We start from the raw sequence: 18,411 nt of genomic DNA on the forward strand, positions 1-18,411 counted from the left end.
CAGTGGCTTTTTTGGCGCAGGACCCACGTACCACGCTAGGATTCAGAATCCTGGAGGAGGTGTAACTACCAGGTAGATGCATGCATGGGCGCAGCTAATTTGTATGGCTAGGTACATACACACCTCTCCTTACAGGCGTAATGGAGGTACCTAGGTAGTGCTTGCAACTCGCCTTGTCGCTGATATCAGCTTCAATGCTTACCCAACCATCGCACGACCCACATCAGCTCCAAGCTCCTTCGAGGTCTTGTAGGCTCTCGTCATCAGGAGCCTCAACCCGTTTCAACCACGTCGAGACGAATCATCGAGCGCTGCACAAAATGACGCTCCTTTCCAGATCAATCACCGTCCTTGGCGGTCTTCTGCTTGCACACGCGTAAGGAGACCCGCCTTAGCTAGCGAAACCGCGTTCTGACCAGTTCCAAGCTGCTACTCCGCGCGAGAACATACTGCTCTGCAATCTCTACGGGTTGCTACCACTGCCACAGTAACTTCGTCTGCGGCCTCTCTTCCGGTTGACATCAAACTCGAAACGATCGTTTCAACCTTTATTATTCTCCTCGGGCTGGTCCTAGGCACGCGCCCGCTGCGACCGATCGAGTGGCGCGTCTGGGCAGGGAAGATTGAGCGTGAAGGCGAAGAAGGCTTTACAGACAATTCTGGAGCAGTAGCAAAGGACTATATGGGAAATCCGTTCAGTGTCCTGGAGTCTCGTCCCAACTTCGTGGACATCCGGAAGCAACGCAGGGAGTTTACCGACTGGATTCAGAATGGAGGTGCTCAGCAAGGGCAGTGATAGCCTGGAATCCGCGAAATACAACCTGTCTCTTCTTCTCTCCCTTCTTTTGGTTGCTAACATAAATATTTCCGGGCTGCCTCCCAACAATGACCCCAGTTCTCGTGCCGAATCCGCTTCTCTTGCCAGTCGGGGTTTGCAGCAGGAGACAGCAGGTCAGATATGTCGGGCGCTCCTTCCAACTGCCGTGCGCGACGCGTTCGTAGCAGTCATAGAACTTCAAAGGCTGCTTGCTTCCCGGTTTTCTTTCCATCATTTTACCATAACAAGTCAACAATCGGAGGAGCTCCCCTCTATGACCCTCCAACCTTGATGTGCCTCGCAGCTCCTCGAGGATTCTTCTGGGTCCAGGTCCGCTGCCTGCCGCTCGGAACCACCAAGAGAATACGTACCACTGCAACCTATTCCGCCTCGTGGGCTGTTCTGAAACAACGTTGGTGGGTCAGAACGCTGGAAGGCATGTATATGAATGGGTATTTTCCAGGCTGACGCTTCGCAGCCTCTCAAGTTTGTCGACCCTCGGTGAGAGTGTGTTCGACGCGGACTGCAACCATGGCAACCAATGGAAGTACTCGCAGTGTCTACTCGACCGCGTCTCATTTGCTGTCCCCTCGGAGTCTTGACTCGTCCTCATCCCCCGCTCCATCCCGCTCACAGTCGGTTACATTATCGCGGCTGGGAACGCCACTCCCGTCTCTTAACCAACCATGCTCTTCCGGCTACGGGCCTACTCATCACACAAATAGAGCTTTATCCGGATTCGCTCCGGTATCTGATTACCAATCACCTCAAAATAGGGCGTCCAGATCCAACAACGGCACTGGCCGTCATCTTACTATTCCTCGCCGCTCGAGCCCTTCCGAGAATCAATTCGCGTCTGTAAGCCATTGGTACCGGGGCCAGGAAGCCTCATTCGACCACTCCAACCTAAGAAGGACCTTAAATCTGACCTCTCCAACCGTCCTACCGAACACGATACCAGCGGAAGTCAGGTCACAACCTCCAAGACGATGGCCATCATATCGTCACGCCTGCCCGTCACAAGTGCCACACCTTAACACGTCAGGAAGACATAAACACCCTGACATACGCATCGACTATGCAGTTGACCAACAGGACAGGAACAGCGATCGCCAAGATACCCTCAACGAGGTCATCATGGCGATTGACGTGGACAAGGACGGCAGGGTTGGATGTGCTTACTATATCGCGATGGACCAAACCCTGGTACTCGAGGAAGACGTCTCCATGGGAGGAGTTGCAACTGTCGACACGCTTCTGCTTCAGGTCCAGCCGACATCCATCATCATACCAAACAGGGCACCTGGTGACCTGATCGAATTCCTTGAGCGTGATGCACACCGGTTTGACGACAACGAGAACCGGTTTGGTGGGCAAGGAGCGTATGTTCTACAGTACATATCATCTGCACAGTTCGACTACGAGGCTGGAAAGGAAGCGCTGGCTAAGGCCGATCCCAGGCCGGCAGAGCCTGACCCTATTGCAATCCTAGCGGTGGGAGAAGAGCCCGTGCAATCTCTCGGCTCCGCCGCCCATAACAAACTCATACGTGTCGGAGAGAAGATCAGCATTGAGAGCTACCTGTCTGTCGGTTGCGCAGGAGCAGTTCTTACCGACCTTGAGCGGCGAAGAAGAGCCGAAGGCCTATCTTCAGACGAGGAAGAGGACATGGCGTTCTTATTTTGTGTAAAAGACATCAGGATGAACACAGCCACAGACACTTTACTCGTGAGCGGTGACTCCCTGGTCTCCCTACAAATCCTGCAGTCAGAATTGCACCCCAACGTGCAAGCCCGGTTCTCAAACAGTTCCGAGCCCAAAGCGAAAGAGGCGCTCTCAGTCACAGGCCTTCTCCAAGCCCTTGCCTCCAGCGCCCAAGGCAAAAGGAGGCTCCGTCAGATAATCCTTCGGCCAACTACTGATATCAGACTGATCCAGGAGCGACACAGGAGCATTGAAGTTCTACTCCGCCCAGAAAACCAGGAAATTGCGAAGAATATGCGGATGCTTCTCAGAAAGGCGAAGAACGCCAAAACTTTGCTTCTCCATGTAAAGAAGGGGGTGGATCGAATACGCGGCCAGTTATCCATCCGTGTTGGGGAATGGAAAGCGTTGCTGAGGTTCGCTATGGTGTCCAGCCAGTTGAAGCGGGCTGTTCACGCGTTGAAAGGGCCTTCCGAAGTCGACGTTTTCGATAAGGTGAGCATCTCATAGGCGACAAGACTTGACAGATCCGCCAGGTCACTAACGTAGACAGATACGCAACGAAATTGATGTTAACCGCTTCTTGTATCTCGGCGACATTATTATGAGAACCATCGACTTTCGGCTATCCAAGGAGTCTGGCCATGCAGAGATTCACGCGGGAGCAAGCGAATACCTCGACGGGTTAAGACGAGAATTCGCAAATGTTTGCCATATACTTCCCGAACTGAAGGATTCCGTCGTCCGGGAGACTCCCAGAGAGGCGGCAAGGTTTATCCGTCATTGCACTGTCATGCCGCAAATAGGGTTTCTGGTCGCCATGGAGCTCGACCCCGAGACCGGTGAAGGCGCCTACCATGGCCAAAACGACCCCGACAGTGAGTGGGTGATGTGTTTCGTTAGCGAAGACATGGGGTATTACAAGAATCGACTCATGCTGGACCTTGACTCCCAATACGGGGACCTCCTCTCCCGCATTGCGGGTAAGTTGGCTTCTGCTGTTTCGGATAGATCTAACGTGCATGGGCAGACGAGGAAATCGAGGTGATGATGGCCTTAGCAAATGAAGTTATGGAGCATGAGGGGGCGATCCTCCACGCGTCTGACCTCTTCGCAGAACTCGACAGTATGCTCGCACTCGCCTTGGCCGCGGAAAAGTATAATTGGACGGCTCCTACAATTACGACTTCGAATGTGATAGACATCACCGGCGGCCGTCACCCACTCCAGGAGCTTCTAGTGCCATCGTACATCCCCAACGACACTACGGTGGCCGGAGGCTGTGGCACTGGCGGCATAGCAATCAACGGTGGCAGAATGGAACTAGCCCCTTCCATGCTCATCTTGACGGGCCCAAACAACTCAGGCAAGAGTGTGTACATGAGGCAGGTCGCCCTCATTGTGTACTTGGCACATACTGGCAGCTACGTTCCGGCAACCCATGCCACAATCGGGGTGACAGACCGCATCCTTACCCGCATTGCTACGAGGGAGACGGTTGTTGATGACGAAAGTGCCTTCTTGGTCGACCTGAAACAGGCTGCGTTCTCGATGAATTTCGCAACCCGCCGGAGCCTGTTGTTAATCGATGAGTTTGGGAAAGGCACCACGGCGGAGAGCGGCTCCGCTCTCTTAGCAGCATATCTTACCTACTTTCTGGACCTCGGCACGGAAAGCCCCAAGGTTCTTGCTGGTACTCATTTCCACGAAGTGTTCGACAACGAGTTCCTCCGCTCAGGAAAGAATATCGCCTTTGCGCACATGGATGTCCGCCTCGACCCGAAAGCCGAGGACTTATCGGAGCAAGTAACGTTCCTTTACCGGTTAGTGCCCGGTCGAGGTCCATCGAGCCTCGGAGTAATGTGCGCGGCAGTGAGTGATGTACCGAGCAACATCATTAGGAGGGCTGAAGCCCTCGTAGCACTGCAGAACGAGAATGAGAGCCTGCTAGAAGTTTGCTCTGGGTTATCCGAGGAAGACAGGTTGGAACTGAAACAAGCGGAGCTCATTGCAAGAAATTTCTTGGAGTTGCAATTTCGAGGCCTGGGCCACGGAGAAGACGGCGGTGCTTCCATCCGAGAGCTGTTACAAGCCATATTCGCACCAGAAGAAGAGGGTACATCAAACATGATGGCGACGAATTGCGACAGGTTTTAAGCGCGAGGGGTATGCATTCCATCAATTGCCGACATCCTGCTGCTTCAGTATATTACACGTTATTAGCAAACATGGCCCTGCACAAGCCAGGTATGATTCTTGACCATGATGTAGCCAGAACAAAAAAACCGTTCACCGTAACCATCGACGGAGGGTATCAATATGAAAATCATGAAAACCGCCACCACTTCGTACACAGCCGCCATCTTCTCCCAAGGACACGGAACAAGCCGCGGCCTCCTCATGATGCATGTACGTTCACACCCCATTATTAATCCTTTTGGAGTACCATACCTCCTCGCCAGTACTCCTGCTACGCCAACGCTAATACGGAAATAGCCAGGGGCAACCCGAGAAGCGTGACCAACGGCTTGACAGCCGACACCGCGGACTTCATAGTTGCGAAAGGGTTGGAATCAAAAGGGTTAGAACCAGACCTTCCGGGCTGGGACGATTCTGACGATGACGTGGTCGAGCTCTGAGCGGCGGGCACTTCTACGGTAGACGTTGGCGCGGCGACCCCATCGGTAGGAGCGGATGTGACTGACGTCGGCTGTTCGGCGCCCCTGTGTGTGGCCGACCTGCTGGGCTGTGCATCTTCTTCCGACGTCGCCGTCGTGGTCGTTGAGGTCGACGAGGAGGACGAGGCCTCTGGCGGCTGAGTGGTGCTCGGCTTGGTCGTCGTCCTCGACGCCTCCGCCGTTGTGGTCTTCACGGTGGTAGGGGAGGGCAGTTTGTCGATGTAGCTGCTGGCTAGGCTTTCAGCAGCCTCGAGCTTGGACTCGGGAATATCTCGGTGGCGGTCCTCGCAGCCTTCTTTGACCGGGTCCAGGAAGGCGTCCTCGAAATTGACGAGGTCGCTCTTGCAGTTGAAGAACAGGCACGAGATGACCGAGTCGAGCAGGAGCCCCCTTGCTTCCTTGCAAACGCATCCTGCGCTGTCTGGCTCACAGCCGGACGAGGAGATGCAGTTCTCGACACAGGATGTGAAGTCGAAGGCTGCCTGGGCTTGGGAGAAGAGCAGCACTGTGCCGAGCACAGCAAGCCGGAGGTAGCTGGCGAGAACCATGGTTGGCCACGGCAGGGGAGCGAGGATGTCGCAAGACGAGGGAGAAGGCCTGCCCGCCCAAGTTTGAGGAGAGGTATGTACACACAAGCGCCCGGGCTTAGACTGTTGTACAGAGGGTCCTGGAGCGGTCACCCGAGAGAGAGAGAGAGGGATGGAAGGAGAGATGGGAGAGACGCGATGAGCGGCATGTTCAGGACACTGTTTTCTTTTTAAAGAGACGGGCGCAGATTATTCCTAAACTAGCCTCGAGAGATCCCTCGGTTCCAATGCGGAACCTTCCCTCTTCAACGGCACTGGGAATGCCGGCGATCACCAACTTTACCTCGTCATTTGACAAGAGGTCACTCATCGTTGCTAGGCTGAAACATCACGGACAGGGGTGAGGGATGGGTCAAGCCACAAACACCAGGTCCTTTAATCAGACATCGCGAGCATTGGCCAATGGGCGTCCCGAGTCACCACCACCCTCTGCAGTGGCTACCACCAAGATTTAGCGTAGCACCGTCGAAAAAGGTTGGAAGGTGCGGGTGCAGATGCCAACCACATGTAGTGTAAAATTAGTAACGTACCTGAAGGCGTCCGAGTCTTACATGCTGCAGCAGGTACGGAGTAGTTCCGTTCACTTGCGAGCGCTACACCAACATACGTACACGCCGCCACGCTCTCGAACTTCATCCCGTATTGCATATTTGCAGCGAGGGTTTGGGAGGTTGACTGCAAGTTCAAATAATGTATGTAATGTATGTATGTACTACAAGCTCGAGGTGCGGTATGTTGTGCGTAGTATAGTTACAGTCTCCGTGGTGATAATAGGCTACCTTGGATGCGGTGGCCACCTAGTGGCGTTCGGAACATCGGCACAGTTAGCATGCAATGGCGGGAATGAGCGGATAACTAACGTAATCCATACCCTGCTCGCGCGGCTACCCTGCTCGCGCAGCCAAACCTCCACCCAAACCACCACCAAATTTACCCATGAACAGGAGAAACATCTAGGCAATAACAACAATTCCAATAGCCAAATAGCTAAATAGTATAGTTCAATTCAATCTGGTGATACTTTCCTTAGTATAACGTCTATCTATCTACTTGAACTTCGTATAGGAAGATGATCTTATAGGCATCGCCAATCCCCTTTATATACCCCTTCTAGCACTTGCCAAGAGGCTTATTATCGCCTTTTCTGGTAGCTATTTAAATCGCCGTTCTAATCGCTATTCGAATCGCTGTTCCAATCGCTGTTCTAATTGCCGTTCGAGCCGGTTAAGCCCTTTGAATCGCTATTCGAATCGCCGTTCGAATCGCCGTTCGAATCGCTGTTCCAATCGCCGTTCGAGCCGTTCAAGCCGTTCGAATCGCTATTCGAATCGCCTTTCCAATTGCCGTTCGAATCGCCGTTCCAATTGCCGTTCGAATCGCCTTTCGAATCGCTATTCGAATCGCTGTTCCAATCGCTGTTCCAATCGCCGTTCCAATCGCCGTTCCAATCGCTGTTCCAATCGCTATTCGAATTGCTATTCCAATCGCTATTTGAATCGCTATTTGAATCGCTATTTGAATCGCTATTCCAATCGCTGTTCGAATTGCTGTTCGAATTGTAGTTCGAATAGTAGTTCAAATTGGTGGAAATTGGTGGAAATTAGATGTCCCTGGTGTTGATGCGCGAGCAGGGTAGCCGCGCGAGCAGGGTATGGATTACGTTAGTTTGTTACTGCGTAATATCAAGATCTCAGACCCACCCCATGCCAGCCCACCAAGGTTTTGCGGGGAAAATCGTTATCGATAAGGCCCCACTGTCCTCTGATAACGCCCAAATTTCGATTTGGCCATTGAACCTGGCTCATTCCTCACCAATTGCCTGCCTCTATATCTCGGTCGACATTCGCGCGATGGCACCGACAAAACCCAAGAAGAAGTCGCAGTCGGACAGAGCGAGGGATCGAGCTCGAGTAAAGCCAGCAGCTGCACGAAGCGCAAATGTTAACCCGAGGGAGCTCCTTGCCCAAGCGACCGCCCACCTTGAAGCAGGCGACCCCCAAACCGCAGCGAAGATAGCGCTCGCCGCTTATGAGCATGTTGGAGAAGGCGGAAGGCTTGCTGGAGCCGTCTTGTCCATCCTCGGTCAGATCCATGTCGAACTGGGCGAAGTTGACACCGCCCGTGGCTTCTTCGCTGCTGCCGTCAAGGTTGACGAGGACGGCTCCCTCCCAGAAGACGTTGGCGGCGGAGCCGAGAAATTCTTATGGTTGGCGCAGCTTAGCGAGGAGGGCGGGCAAGACAGTGTTTCGTGGTATGAGCGCGGGGCCGCCGTCTTGCGTGGCCAGATCCAGACACTCACCGAATCGCTCGAATCACGACCCCTGACACGCGACGCGCAAGAGGCGGTTATAGCAGAAAAGCGGAAGCGCCTTGCCGAGACGCTGTGCGCCGTGGCGGAGGTTTACATGACGGACCTCAGCTGGGAGGAGGACGCCGAACAGCGATGCGAGGCTCTCGTTACGGAAGCGACCATGCTCGCCCCCGAGTCCGCCGAGACGTGGCAGACGGTCGCCAACGTTCGGATCTCCCAGACCAGGACCGAGGAGGCGCGGGAGGCCTTGAAGCGAAGTTTGGGGCTGTGGAGCGATCTTGCGCCGGAAGATCCTGCCGTACCACCGTTTCCTACACGAGTCAGTCTTGTTAGGTTGCTGATCGAGGTTGGAATGGAGAAGGAGGCGATTGATGTCACGGAGCGCTTGATAGCCGAAGACGACCGGAGCGTCGAGGTTCTGTACCTCGGCGGGTACGCCAGGTACATCTCCGGGGAGAACCTGAAGACCCAGGGACAGCCTTCAGATGCCGAGACCTGGAAAGCCTTCTGGCGATCATCCAGGAAGTGGCTCGCTCAGTGCCTCAAGGTCTTTAAGCAGGAGGAGTACGAGGACGAAAGGTTAGGGGAGCATGCGCAGGAGCTTCTTGAGTCCATAAAAGGCGAACTTGGCGAGGCTGCCGAGAACGGAGAGGATGAAGACGAATGGGAGGATACCGACGACGAAGAGTGGGAGGGTATTGATGACGACGAGGACACGGAAATGCAGTGACGAGCCCATGTTTTTTCTTTCTCGCAAGCGGGAAATTCCACACGGCATTGATAGACGGTTGTTATGTCAGACATTTCCGCGGCATACTAGCAGGCGTTCTGTACAGAACATTGTCGGCTGGCGATCCAGAGGCACCTGCGGACTCATATGGACGGTTGGTTGGGGAGTTTTGCGGCATCCCTCAGTGTTAGCGATTCTTGGAAAGCGGTGGCTGTGCAAGCATCCATTCCCAGCGAGGGTAGCAGATTTAACTACCGCCAACTTTGAGCTTCTGTACATCCTCTGTTGGCACCCCGTCCTCATCGCCATCCTCCTGGCCAGCAGTGGCAAGACCCCTTTCCCACAATTGCTTCCCTGTGAGCTTTACCGGCTCCTTAATTTTTGCCTTCTTCATTTCGGCCGCCCTCTCCTCCTCCTCCCTGAGTCGGGCCTCCTCCATCTCCTTCAGGAACTGCTCCCGCCATTTCAAGAATGTCTCGCGGTTCACGGGGGTGCCATGGAACTTCTTGTTCTCCTCTCGTTCGGCGGCGAGAATCGCTTCTTCATGCGCCTTGGCAGCGGCCTGTTTTCGGTCTTCCACCAATTTTTCGGCAGCTTCCTTCACCGCAGAGACCAGAGTAAAGACCATTGCCATGCCCAGGTTCTCCTCGATCGTGGCTTCCAGCCCGCTTAGCAGCTGGTCTTTGTCCTCGGCGATATTCAGGTATTGGTGAGGGGTAGAGTTTTGAGGTGTGGCTAACTCCAGGAGAGGCGCTTTGTCCGGATATTCTTCCGGGTACCGCACGGTAAGGAGCATGACCGGCGGTTCTCCTTCATCGTCTGGAATGTCAAGCTTTATGGTAATCCGATACTCGGTCTCCGATATGTCTGCGGAGCAGAAGAAACCCATCAGCCCCTCCTCGGCACTCTGCACCCTTTACACAGGCCGTTCCCACCTGTTATTTCGTCAGGGAAGATGGAGTTTAGAACTTCCCGTTCCTCAATTTGCTCCTCGCGCCCCATCTTGAGCTTTATGTGGGGTAGCAAGGAGGTGAGGTTGCCGAATCCAAAAAAGAACTATTACAGGCGTAGGGTAGGCAGTCTTGGAAGACGGAAGTCGTGCCTTTCCAGACAGGGCCGACGGAGGGGCAGTGAGCCAAGCGTTTGGGACTTTTGGTGGGGTCCACGAGATCCCGGCTCCTGCACCAAACTATGTCTGACCGCCTGGCAGAACAGGGGTCGGCCCCAGAAAAAAAATAATCGGAGAAACGACCTGAGCTGCGGTGCAGAGTTTCTGTCTCTTGAATAAAGCGACAATTCCGTGCCCGTGGATTTGCGCCGCCGGCTGCATATCTCCAACGTCCCTCCCACCATGGCGTCCAAACACTCAACGTCCGCTGCCTCGACAAAACGGAAGGCAGCCTCCGGTGATAAACATAGTGACGGCAGCAACCGCGCCAAAAAGGCGAAGACGGCCACTGGTCCTAAGCATCAGAGGTTTGACAATGAGGAGGAGGCGGGCTTAGACAGCGATGGCAGCGGGTTCTCGGACGCTGTAGACGGGGGCGCCGAACAGGCGGACGCTCGACGCGACCGGGGCCCGGCGAAACGAAAAGAAAATGGGCGGAACAAGGGGCACCCGGCCGAACGAGGTTGGCTTCTTCCCAATTGACCCCCCGCAAGATCTCTGCTCTAACTCCCTCTCAGCCCAGACGTCCCGTGAGGCCCACGCAAGACAGAAACAACTGGCACAAGAGCGCAAGGCTGCGAAGCCATTGGCTGATGAGGTGTACCGGACGAAGCAGCTGTGGGAGAAACTGCGTCGGAAGTCGCATGTGCCCAAGCAAGAGCGCCAACAGCTCGTGGACGAGCTGTACGGCATCATCACCGGGCGCATCAAGGACTTTGTGCTGAAGCATGACGCTGTTCGCGCCGTCCAAACCGCCATCAAGTACTCGACCCCAACCCAGCGGAAGCAGATCGCCAAGGAGCTCCAGGGCACGTACGCCCAGCTTGCCGAAAGCAGATACGCCAAGTTCCTCATTGGAAAACTGCTCGTTCAGAACGATGTCGAGATCCGAGACATGATCATCCCCGAGTTCTACGGCAAGGTCCGGAAGCTCATCAACCACCCGGAAGCTTCCTGGATCCTGGATGACATCTACCGCGGGGTGGCTACCAAGGAGCAGAAGGCCCAAATGCTGCGAGAATGGTATGGACCCGAGTTTGCCTTGTTCAAGGCTGGCAAGGATGCAGAGGTCACTGCAGATCTCAGCAAGATCCTTGCCGATGAGCCTAGCAAGCGAGGCCCGGTTATGAAGTACCTGTTCGACATGACGAACACCCTGATTCAGAAAAAGATGACCGGCTTCACCATGCTCCATGATGCCATGCTACAATATTTCCTCAATCTCAAACCAGAGAGCGAGGAACTCAAGGAGTTCGTGGAGATCGTCAAGGAGGATGATAACGGCGACCTGCTGAAGAACATGGCTTTCACCAAGTCGGGGGCCCGCCTTGTGTGCTTGCTCTTGGCCCACGGGACCGCCAAGGACCGTAAACAGATCATCAAGACATACAAGGACACGTTCCAGCTCATGTGCGGCGATCCTCACGGTCACATGATCCTGCTGGCGGCGTACGATGTCATCGACGATACCGTGTTGACTTCCAAGACGATCTTCCCAGAGATCCTGGGCAGGAACGAGGAAAAGAACATTGAAAACATTGTCCTCCTCGCTAACGACCTCAATGCTCGCATCACGGTCTGCTATCTCTTCGAGGGGCAATCCAAGTCACTATTTCCCGCCAGCCACGCCTACGACCTGGAGCTTCTAGCCGAGATCCACGAGATCCGCAAGAGGACAAGCAAGAAGGATCCCGAGGTTCGGCGCAAGGAGTTGGTGGCGGCCATGTCCCCCCCCCTGCTGGCCGCAGTCGCGACCTCGCCCGCCGACCTCATTGCCACGTCCTTTGGATGTCAATTCGTGGCCGACGTCCTATTATCAGCAATTGGCGATAAGAAAGCTGCTCTAGAGGCCGTGGCTTCGACAGCGGCGGGCAACCCATCGCAGACACAGCCAGAGGATGGCGACTCCCTATACCCTTCCCCACCTCACATCTCGCTGACAACGCACGGTGGCAAGATGTTCAAGACCTTGATCGCCGGCGGCAGGTTTGATAAGGCGGCCGGTGTCGTCAAACGGGTTGATCCGCCACTCAACTTTGCCGATGTCCTCTACCCCATCATCAAGGAATACATTTTGCAGTGGGCAACTGGACCTAGCTCCTTTACTGTGTTGGGGTTACTAGAGGCACCCGACTTCTCTTCTAAGAAGGAGCTCTTAAAGATTCTCCGTTCGAACAAGAAGACGCTCGAGGAAGCAGCTGCTGGGGAAACGACTGACAAGGCTGAAACGAGTAATGGGAAGAAATCGAAATCGAAAGCCAAGGGGCAGCAGCAGGATAAGGGCAAGTCTGGTGGAAATCAGGGAGCAAAGCTGATTCTCGAAAAGTTATAACGGGGCATGTGGCGGGCTCACTTGGCGACAGGCGCACAGGACGGAGATACGGGATGGATCACACCTGACAATCTGAGACTTGACCTGATGTTCTTGGTCTCGTTAAGCTAGAAGGGGAAGTACCGAGACCGAGATTGGAAGAATTGACCTTCGGTTTGCTCCATCAGCTCTCTTTGAGATTCTTTCTTAGTATATGCGTGTACATGGAAACCAGTGTCTGCTCAGGCTGCGAGTTCAAGATCACAATACACTCGCATGGATTGGAAAAAGGGGGGAAGGCGATAGATAGAAGGCACAACAGGAAAGAAGAACCCAGGGTCCTGCCGTGTTCGTGAAGTTCTTTAGTCTGCCCATGCGCCTTCATCCGACTTCGGGGGTCGTACTTGGTGCACCCGGCGACGTTCGGCACCGAGTCGAAACCCCTGGGTCAACTTCGTACTTCTCAAATATGGGTTTCACACTTGCGAATCTCACCTTGTCGTCACCCATTCCGTTCTCTGCTCGGGGATAGCGCTGTGTCCAAAGGTATCGTCACAAAACCAACCTCGCCGGCTTTTGAATTTCAAAGTCGAACCCACTACGCATCCTCTCTCCCCCCCCCCCCCCCCCCCCCAAAAAAAAAAAAAAAAAAAAAAAAAAAAAAAAAAAAAAACTCAGCTCCCGAGTATTTCGCCGGTGGAGTGCTCATTTCAAGCAGGGTGGAGCGACCGAGAGGGCCGTCAAGTTCGAGAACTCGTATCGATGGCCGGCGGGCGGAGACAGCCATGGATACAACCAGCAGGGTCTGCGAGAACGATAGCGGGTACTTTTGGTACATTTTTTCACTTGGACGACCCCATTCTGCAGCGGCTGCTGCAGTGTCAATCCTTGTAGACAAGAACCCAGCGGTTGCCCTGCGCAAGCGCGCGGCCAACCAGCCTCGCTAGACGTGAATTTTGACCTTAACATCACCATCGACCCAGACGGTCACGAAAACACCCTCGATATCGCTCCCTTTGTCCCTTCCCCCTTCAACGCCGACTCCAAGTGCAGCCGCACCATCATCAGCCACCATCCCTACCACGCCAAACGCCACCAATGACGAGGGGAAAAGCGATGGGATGACCGTCTCCCTAAGCGCCATTGTCGGTATTATTGTTGGATGCGGTATCGTCGCCGTGTTCGCGGCCCTGGTCGCGTGCATGTGGTGGAGCCGGCACCGACGGGAGAAGAAGGAGGAGCGCGTTCATGTCGCAAGGCTTGGTTCATCGAGAGGACCAGGCGAGGAGCAGATACCCCCAGGGCTGGAGTCCGTTTTCAACCCCATGGCACAGATTGGCCCCGGGAGTGTCTTTGACCGATCAGAAGGTATGATGACTCTCCATGTCATGGCTCAGGGATAACGATCACCGGGGCTGATGCTTACCCACCCCAGGACGAATGGCGAAAGCGGATAGCTTGGTGGGTTTCAGTCCGCTCATGCACAGTTCCCGCCAGAGCATCTTGAGCAGTGGCGCACACAACGGTATCGGCACCGTCAGACCTCTCAGCCCCGATAGCTCGGGGGGTTGCGGTTCGCGCTATTGCCCTCCAGAGCTGGATACTAACCCGATACGCGGTGGTATGATTAACTCAACAAAGCACAACAAACAGCACAACAAACAGGCCAACACCGGCCCCCATATCGTCAGGAGGGAGGAAGCAGAAGCTGTGCCACGGGCAACACTCGGCGCGACCGCGAACGAGCGAGAGACCGGGACTTACGCGAACAGCTGGACAAAATTTCAGAACGTCCAGTTGTAAATGGAGCGCCAGAAGGCTGGATTGCCCATTCGTGGGGGATGTACTGTCCTCCGGAACAAGAGTTGTGGTAACATGAGGAAAGAAAATAAAGCCGATCCATCCAGTCAAACATTAACACTACGAAGTAGACGGAAATCACCTTACTTGGATCAGGGCCTTGGGATGTCGGAGAAGTTGTTGATCACGCATCACGATACTCAGGGCGATGGGAATCATGATTTGTGTGGGTATCTCAATGTTATGTCAGAACAGCGCTGGGAACTATCTAGTAATGCCACAGGAAGAAGAGGAAAGACACACCTAACCTCCTATCGAACCACTGTGTGCCGTGCGCTTCGCCCGAGGTTTGCCCTCAAAGGGCGTAGATAGGCAACACGGCGGATTTGTACCGTGAAGGTTACTTGCCCCTCTTCCACTCCGCTCTTGAAGTTAGGATACTGCTGCAGGAAGAGGTTACCATTATGTGTATGGTCACCAACAGGAACAGGGCCAGAACCTGCATGTGTCCACCAGCAGAAGGTTTTTCTTTCTTTCTTTCCCTTTTTCTCTTCTTTCTTAAACTTTCTTGTTTTTGTCCGGTGCCTCCTTAATGGCTCATCCGCTTGGCCATCTCATCCAGCAGCTCCTGCAGATCCTCGTCGCTGATCTTGTCGGCAAGGGAAGGGATCATGGTCTTGCATTCATCGGCGCCGTCGCAGCAGAGAGATCCTGGAGAGGCGGAGATGGTAAGCTCATTGCCTTCAAACGCGCATAAGAACGGGCGGTCGGTAAGGGAGGGAAAAACTAACCAATCTGCGCCCTCTCAAACTTGGTCAGCTCCTTGCGTGAGCTGAGCAGCCGCTCGACGGCCTCGACATTCTCCTTCTCCTTGAAGCGGGCGAACGCGTCGAGGTAGTCGAGCGTCTTGTTGAGCACGTCCGTCTCGTTACGGTCCTTGCGATCCTTGCGCCGCTTCGTCAGCAGCGCGTCGAGGACCAGCGACGCCTCCGAGAGCGTCAGTGTGTCAACGTTTTCGAATTCGCCCAGCTTGAGCACCGCGCCCGCCTCCTCCTCGCCCGGCGGTGGCGGCTTCGACCGGGACGTAGGTGCGTGATTCTGGTCTGACATGTTTTCCTCTCTTTCTCTTTGTCTCCCTGTGTGCGTGTGCGTGTGCGTGGAGATGGCGTCTCGAGAACTAGTTGATGCCGAGGCCGCTGCGCTGGTCCACTCCTCAGAGCAAACCTCGATCGACGGTATATGCTGTCAAGCTTGTTCTCGATCAGAATGCGCTGCCTGCAACCAGTTCCTTTGATCGGAGATTCGCGAAGTCCTTAAAGTATTGAGCTGCTCCGGCTTCGGGAATATGGGGATCTGGAATGGTTGGGCAGGTGTTGCCATGAGCAGACAGCACATGCCTTTGTGGTGTTGCGGCTACAGTGCGGGGATCTGATTTCAACAAACGCATACTGTGTATTAGGAAGCATGAGCTGGGGCCATCACTTGCGGGATCGACCGCGTCCCTTGCTGTCGGGGCATTGCGGCTCAACCCAACGTGGTGGGGTCGTTCAGCCCAACTCGGAAAGCCCTACAAGGGAAGCTCCGAGCTCAGGATTCGACCAGGGAATCCGTTTAGTGCGTGCGTGCATGTACACTACGTCCTTACATACATATGGGCCCATGTACGGATTACTCCGTAATGGTTGATCGCTCACCCTCAAACAAAGCTTAACCCTCGTTCATATTGGCGACTTCACTCCCGCGGAACCCAAGACAGGCTTCCAAAAATGGCAATTCGTAGTACTTTCATATGTTCCACAACAGCTTTCCGATTTGCTGATTCGCGACTCCAGTCGCGTCTGCAGGCGAGTAAGGAAAGAACCTTTCAAGGTTCATTACTAAAGTTTTATTGTGGCCGTGGCACCCCGTGGAATGCCACCTCTAGCGCCTTGCTATATCGCCCAATGCAAGTCCCGCACTATGCGGGGACGTCTGCGGCCAAGGACATTGTGATGTCCAAGTTCTGGCGAGGTACGAATAGAGACCCCGGCCAACCAGCCGCCTCCAACACCTGGCGGAATGCCAGTCTCGTCTCGCTTTCTCATGTATCTTTGTCTGTTTCACCTTTGTTTCTGCCCATGTTCCCAGCCAACACTCTCGCCAATCTCCATTATGCTTCGGTAAACGTTCCGATGAAGGTCGCATAGACCCAGTTGGGAATAAAGTTGAAAGGTCCAGTGTGGGCAGCGCCGACTCGTGCCAGACGCTGTCTTGCGCCAAGATCATCCGTAACTTCCACAGCATTTCAGGCCAGGCAGAAAGTGCCGCACACGATCATCTCTCCGGAGCGTCCCACTGTTGAGGTGGGTTGAGCACCTGTCTACAAAGCAGAAAAGACAAAGAGCTACACATCATGTCAGCAGGCGGCCGAACGTCACGTTGGTCGGTTTTGATCGGAACTGGCGCTTACATTATTCGTCGCGGCAATCGCGATGCTGTCCTCAAAAGGATGCCAACTCATGTGGAGAATCTTCTTGTTGAAATCGATCTGGTCGGCATCCGTCTCCTTGCGCATCCTCTGGCCTTGGCCTGGTGCAGCCGGGCTCCCCGCCCTCGAGCCGCCCTTCTTTCCGTTCGCCGTGGAGCTCGTCGAGGAGTTGATGGGCGTCGGTACTCCTACCTTTTTAGCCTTGAAGGCCGACTTGTCGGCCTGCAGCACTACCTCCACCTCCTGCTCCGGGTCTGAAGGGTAGATCATGAAATTGTTGTTGTAGCTTCCGGTCATAACGTTCTTGCCATCGCCCGAAAACACCACCTCGAACTTGTCAAAGATGCTGTCGTTCTCATACGTGTCGCAGAGCCTTGGCCTGAGGTGTTCGTGAATCGGGATCGTCTTGATGGGTTGTCTCTCCATGTTCACATCCCAGATCTTGACGGTCAGGTAGTCGCGTGAAAGGATGTATCGGCCATCGTACGAGAAGCGGACGTCTGAGATGGACGAGATAATCTCAGAGAAGAACGACCTCGAAGCGGGGTCTTCCTCTTGCTCAAACACTGCAGCCATGTTAGCCGCGGCCGGACGGGTGCACGCCGGCCTACTTACACTTGGCATGCTGATCGCACAGGGCGCTCTGCCGCATGTCCGCCAACTTAATCGTCCCTTTGGAGCTGGCATACATGAACCAGTTGCAGCTCAGAGGATGGAACTCGGCTGCCGTGATGACTTCGGTCAGCTCCTCCATGTTTGCTGGCTTGATGTCGACGATATTGAAGCTCTGGTCTTGGATGTTCAGATTCCACAGGTTAATACGCAGGTCGTCACTGCTGATGAACGTCTCGCCGTCACTGTTCACCGAGATGCTGTTGATGTGGTAGGCGTGGGCATTCGCATACGTCCGCCGGGGAACAGCGGCCACGACGGTATCGTGGTGGGTCAGCCTGGGAAGCTTCAGGTCACTTGCACTGCGGAACTGGACATTTGGCAGCGGGCGCGGGGCTCCGCCTCCTCCAGCTATGTTTGCCGGGGTCAAGTCGTGCGAAAGGTTGTTCTCGGCCACGACCTTGAGTGACTTCTCAAACACTTTCCAGAGCTTGATGGTTTTATCGTTTGTTGACAGAAGGTAGTGGGAAGCGTTCTGCCGCCGGCACCACTTGATCTTGTTGATCTTCTCCTCTATCTCAAGCGACTTGAGATAATCGAACTCGGGCTCGTGGGACTGGAACTCGGTGTGGAACTTGTACTCGCAAGTCTTTTTCTGCGCGGAATTAGCTGAGCCGCCGAGGGAGAAATACCAGACGAGGGGTGGGGTGGGCACGGATTTCCGACTGACTGTTTCATTGCGCTCGAATAGAACAACGCGCCCGCCCTTATCACCCGTGGCTAGATAGTTTCCTGTGTGGTCGAACTCGACGGTCGAGATGATATCGGCTGGTTTGGGTGAAGGTCAGCACGATTCGATACCCAAACTACCTCGTGTTACAGCGCTGGACTCGAGCCTGTCGTACCTTCTGTGATGTCCTCCACATCTCCTTTATCACCAAAGCATCTAGGACTCGCGGTTAGCGAACAGCAGGACAGGTGGCCCGAGGGCCTGGCTGATCACAACCATATTGTGTGTGCGCGAGCGCGGCGAGGAAGTGCGGGCTTACTGGGTGAATTTCCATGTCGGTACGTTTGCTTCTGCGTCCACCATCTTGGAAATCCGGAGGCGCAAGCGAGAAATAGCCCGCTTCTGCCAACAACTGCTGCCAAAGTACGAACAGGAAGGCGGGGGCCGAGCCGGGGATGCGACGCGGTGAAGTCGAGGTCTGGAGTGGTATTGAAGG

At 54.6% G+C, this 18,411-nt stretch overlaps 9 protein-coding genes across 9 annotated transcripts; 5 read left to right on the forward strand and 4 right to left on the reverse strand.

Annotated features, from left to right (window-relative positions):
* Positions 1 to 320: 320 nt before the first annotated feature.
* Positions 321 to 931, forward strand: P884DRAFT_220964 (magnesium transporter; the record flags this gene model as incomplete). The annotated part of the gene is made up of 2 exons (XM_069439476.1): positions 321 to 376; positions 427 to 931. 2 exons carry the CDS (start codon positions 321 to 323, stop codon positions 794 to 796), a joined length of 426 nt encoding a protein of 141 aa, XP_069298782.1. The 3' UTR covers positions 797 to 931.
* Positions 932 to 1,954: 1,023 nt separating this feature from the next.
* Positions 1,955 to 4,972, forward strand: P884DRAFT_322542 (muts domain V-domain-containing protein; the record flags this gene model as incomplete). Its single annotated transcript, XM_069445428.1, has 3 exons — positions 1,955 to 3,016; positions 3,075 to 3,504; positions 3,552 to 4,972. 3 exons carry the CDS (start codon positions 1,955 to 1,957, stop codon positions 4,676 to 4,678), a joined length of 2,619 nt encoding a protein of 872 aa, XP_069298783.1. The 3' UTR covers positions 4,679 to 4,972.
* P884DRAFT_257804 (uncharacterized protein) lies at positions 4,624 to 6,045 on the reverse strand. Its single transcript, XM_069441183.1, has one exon. The coding sequence runs from the start codon at positions 5,745 to 5,747 to the stop codon at positions 4,992 to 4,994; it is 756 nt and encodes a 251-aa protein (XP_069298784.1). The 5' UTR covers positions 5,748 to 6,045; the 3' UTR covers positions 4,624 to 4,991.
* A 1,566-nt stretch (positions 6,046 to 7,611) lies between these two features.
* P884DRAFT_257805 (uncharacterized protein) lies at positions 7,612 to 9,038 on the forward strand. Its single transcript, XM_069441184.1, has one exon. The coding sequence runs from the start codon at positions 7,637 to 7,639 to the stop codon at positions 8,825 to 8,827; it is 1,191 nt and encodes a 396-aa protein (XP_069298785.1). The 5' UTR covers positions 7,612 to 7,636; the 3' UTR covers positions 8,828 to 9,038.
* A 36-nt stretch (positions 9,039 to 9,074) lies between these two features.
* P884DRAFT_196790 (ubiquitin-conjugating enzyme/RWD-like protein) lies at positions 9,075 to 9,829 on the reverse strand (the record flags this gene model as incomplete). The annotated part of the gene is made up of 2 exons (XM_069438007.1): positions 9,075 to 9,694; positions 9,763 to 9,829. The coding sequence occupies 2 exons, from the start codon at positions 9,827 to 9,829 to the stop codon at positions 9,075 to 9,077; spliced, it is 687 nt and encodes a 228-aa protein (XP_069298786.1).
* Positions 9,830 to 10,178: 349 nt separating this feature from the next.
* Positions 10,179 to 12,327, forward strand: P884DRAFT_196822 (armadillo-type protein; the record flags this gene model as incomplete). The annotated part of the gene is made up of 2 exons (XM_069438012.1): positions 10,179 to 10,458; positions 10,514 to 12,327. The coding sequence occupies 2 exons, from the start codon at positions 10,179 to 10,181 to the stop codon at positions 12,325 to 12,327; spliced, it is 2,094 nt and encodes a 697-aa protein (XP_069298787.1).
* A 746-nt stretch (positions 12,328 to 13,073) lies between these two features.
* P884DRAFT_257808 (uncharacterized protein) lies at positions 13,074 to 14,334 on the forward strand. The gene is made up of 2 exons (XM_069441185.1): positions 13,074 to 13,674; positions 13,742 to 14,334. The coding sequence occupies exons 1-2, from the start codon at positions 13,428 to 13,430 to the stop codon at positions 14,107 to 14,109; spliced, it is 615 nt and encodes a 204-aa protein (XP_069298788.1). The 5' UTR covers positions 13,074 to 13,427; the 3' UTR covers positions 14,110 to 14,334.
* Positions 14,335 to 15,481, reverse strand: P884DRAFT_240559 (HRDC-like protein). The gene is made up of 2 exons (XM_069440182.1): positions 14,898 to 15,481; positions 14,335 to 14,817 (listed from the first exon to the last, which is right to left on the reverse strand). Exons 1-2 carry the CDS (start codon positions 15,214 to 15,216, stop codon positions 14,696 to 14,698), a joined length of 441 nt encoding a protein of 146 aa, XP_069298789.1. The 5' UTR covers positions 15,217 to 15,481; the 3' UTR covers positions 14,335 to 14,695.
* Positions 15,482 to 16,405: 924 nt separating this feature from the next.
* P884DRAFT_118770 (WD40-repeat-containing domain protein) lies at positions 16,406 to 18,411 on the reverse strand. The gene is made up of 5 exons (XM_069437132.1): positions 18,235 to 18,411; positions 18,091 to 18,131; positions 17,916 to 18,013; positions 17,189 to 17,834; positions 16,406 to 17,139 (listed from the first exon to the last, which is right to left on the reverse strand). Exons 1-5 carry the CDS (start codon positions 18,276 to 18,278, stop codon positions 16,520 to 16,522), a joined length of 1,449 nt encoding a protein of 482 aa, XP_069298790.1. The 5' UTR covers positions 18,279 to 18,411; the 3' UTR covers positions 16,406 to 16,519.

The sequence above is a fragment of the Thermothelomyces heterothallicus genome (genome assembly GCF_042370625.1).
Source record: "Thermothelomyces heterothallicus CBS 202.75 unplaced genomic scaffold P884_scaffold_7, whole genome shotgun sequence".
In the NCBI taxonomy this organism is placed as follows: Eukaryota; Fungi; Ascomycota; class Sordariomycetes; order Sordariales; family Chaetomiaceae; genus Thermothelomyces; species Thermothelomyces heterothallicus.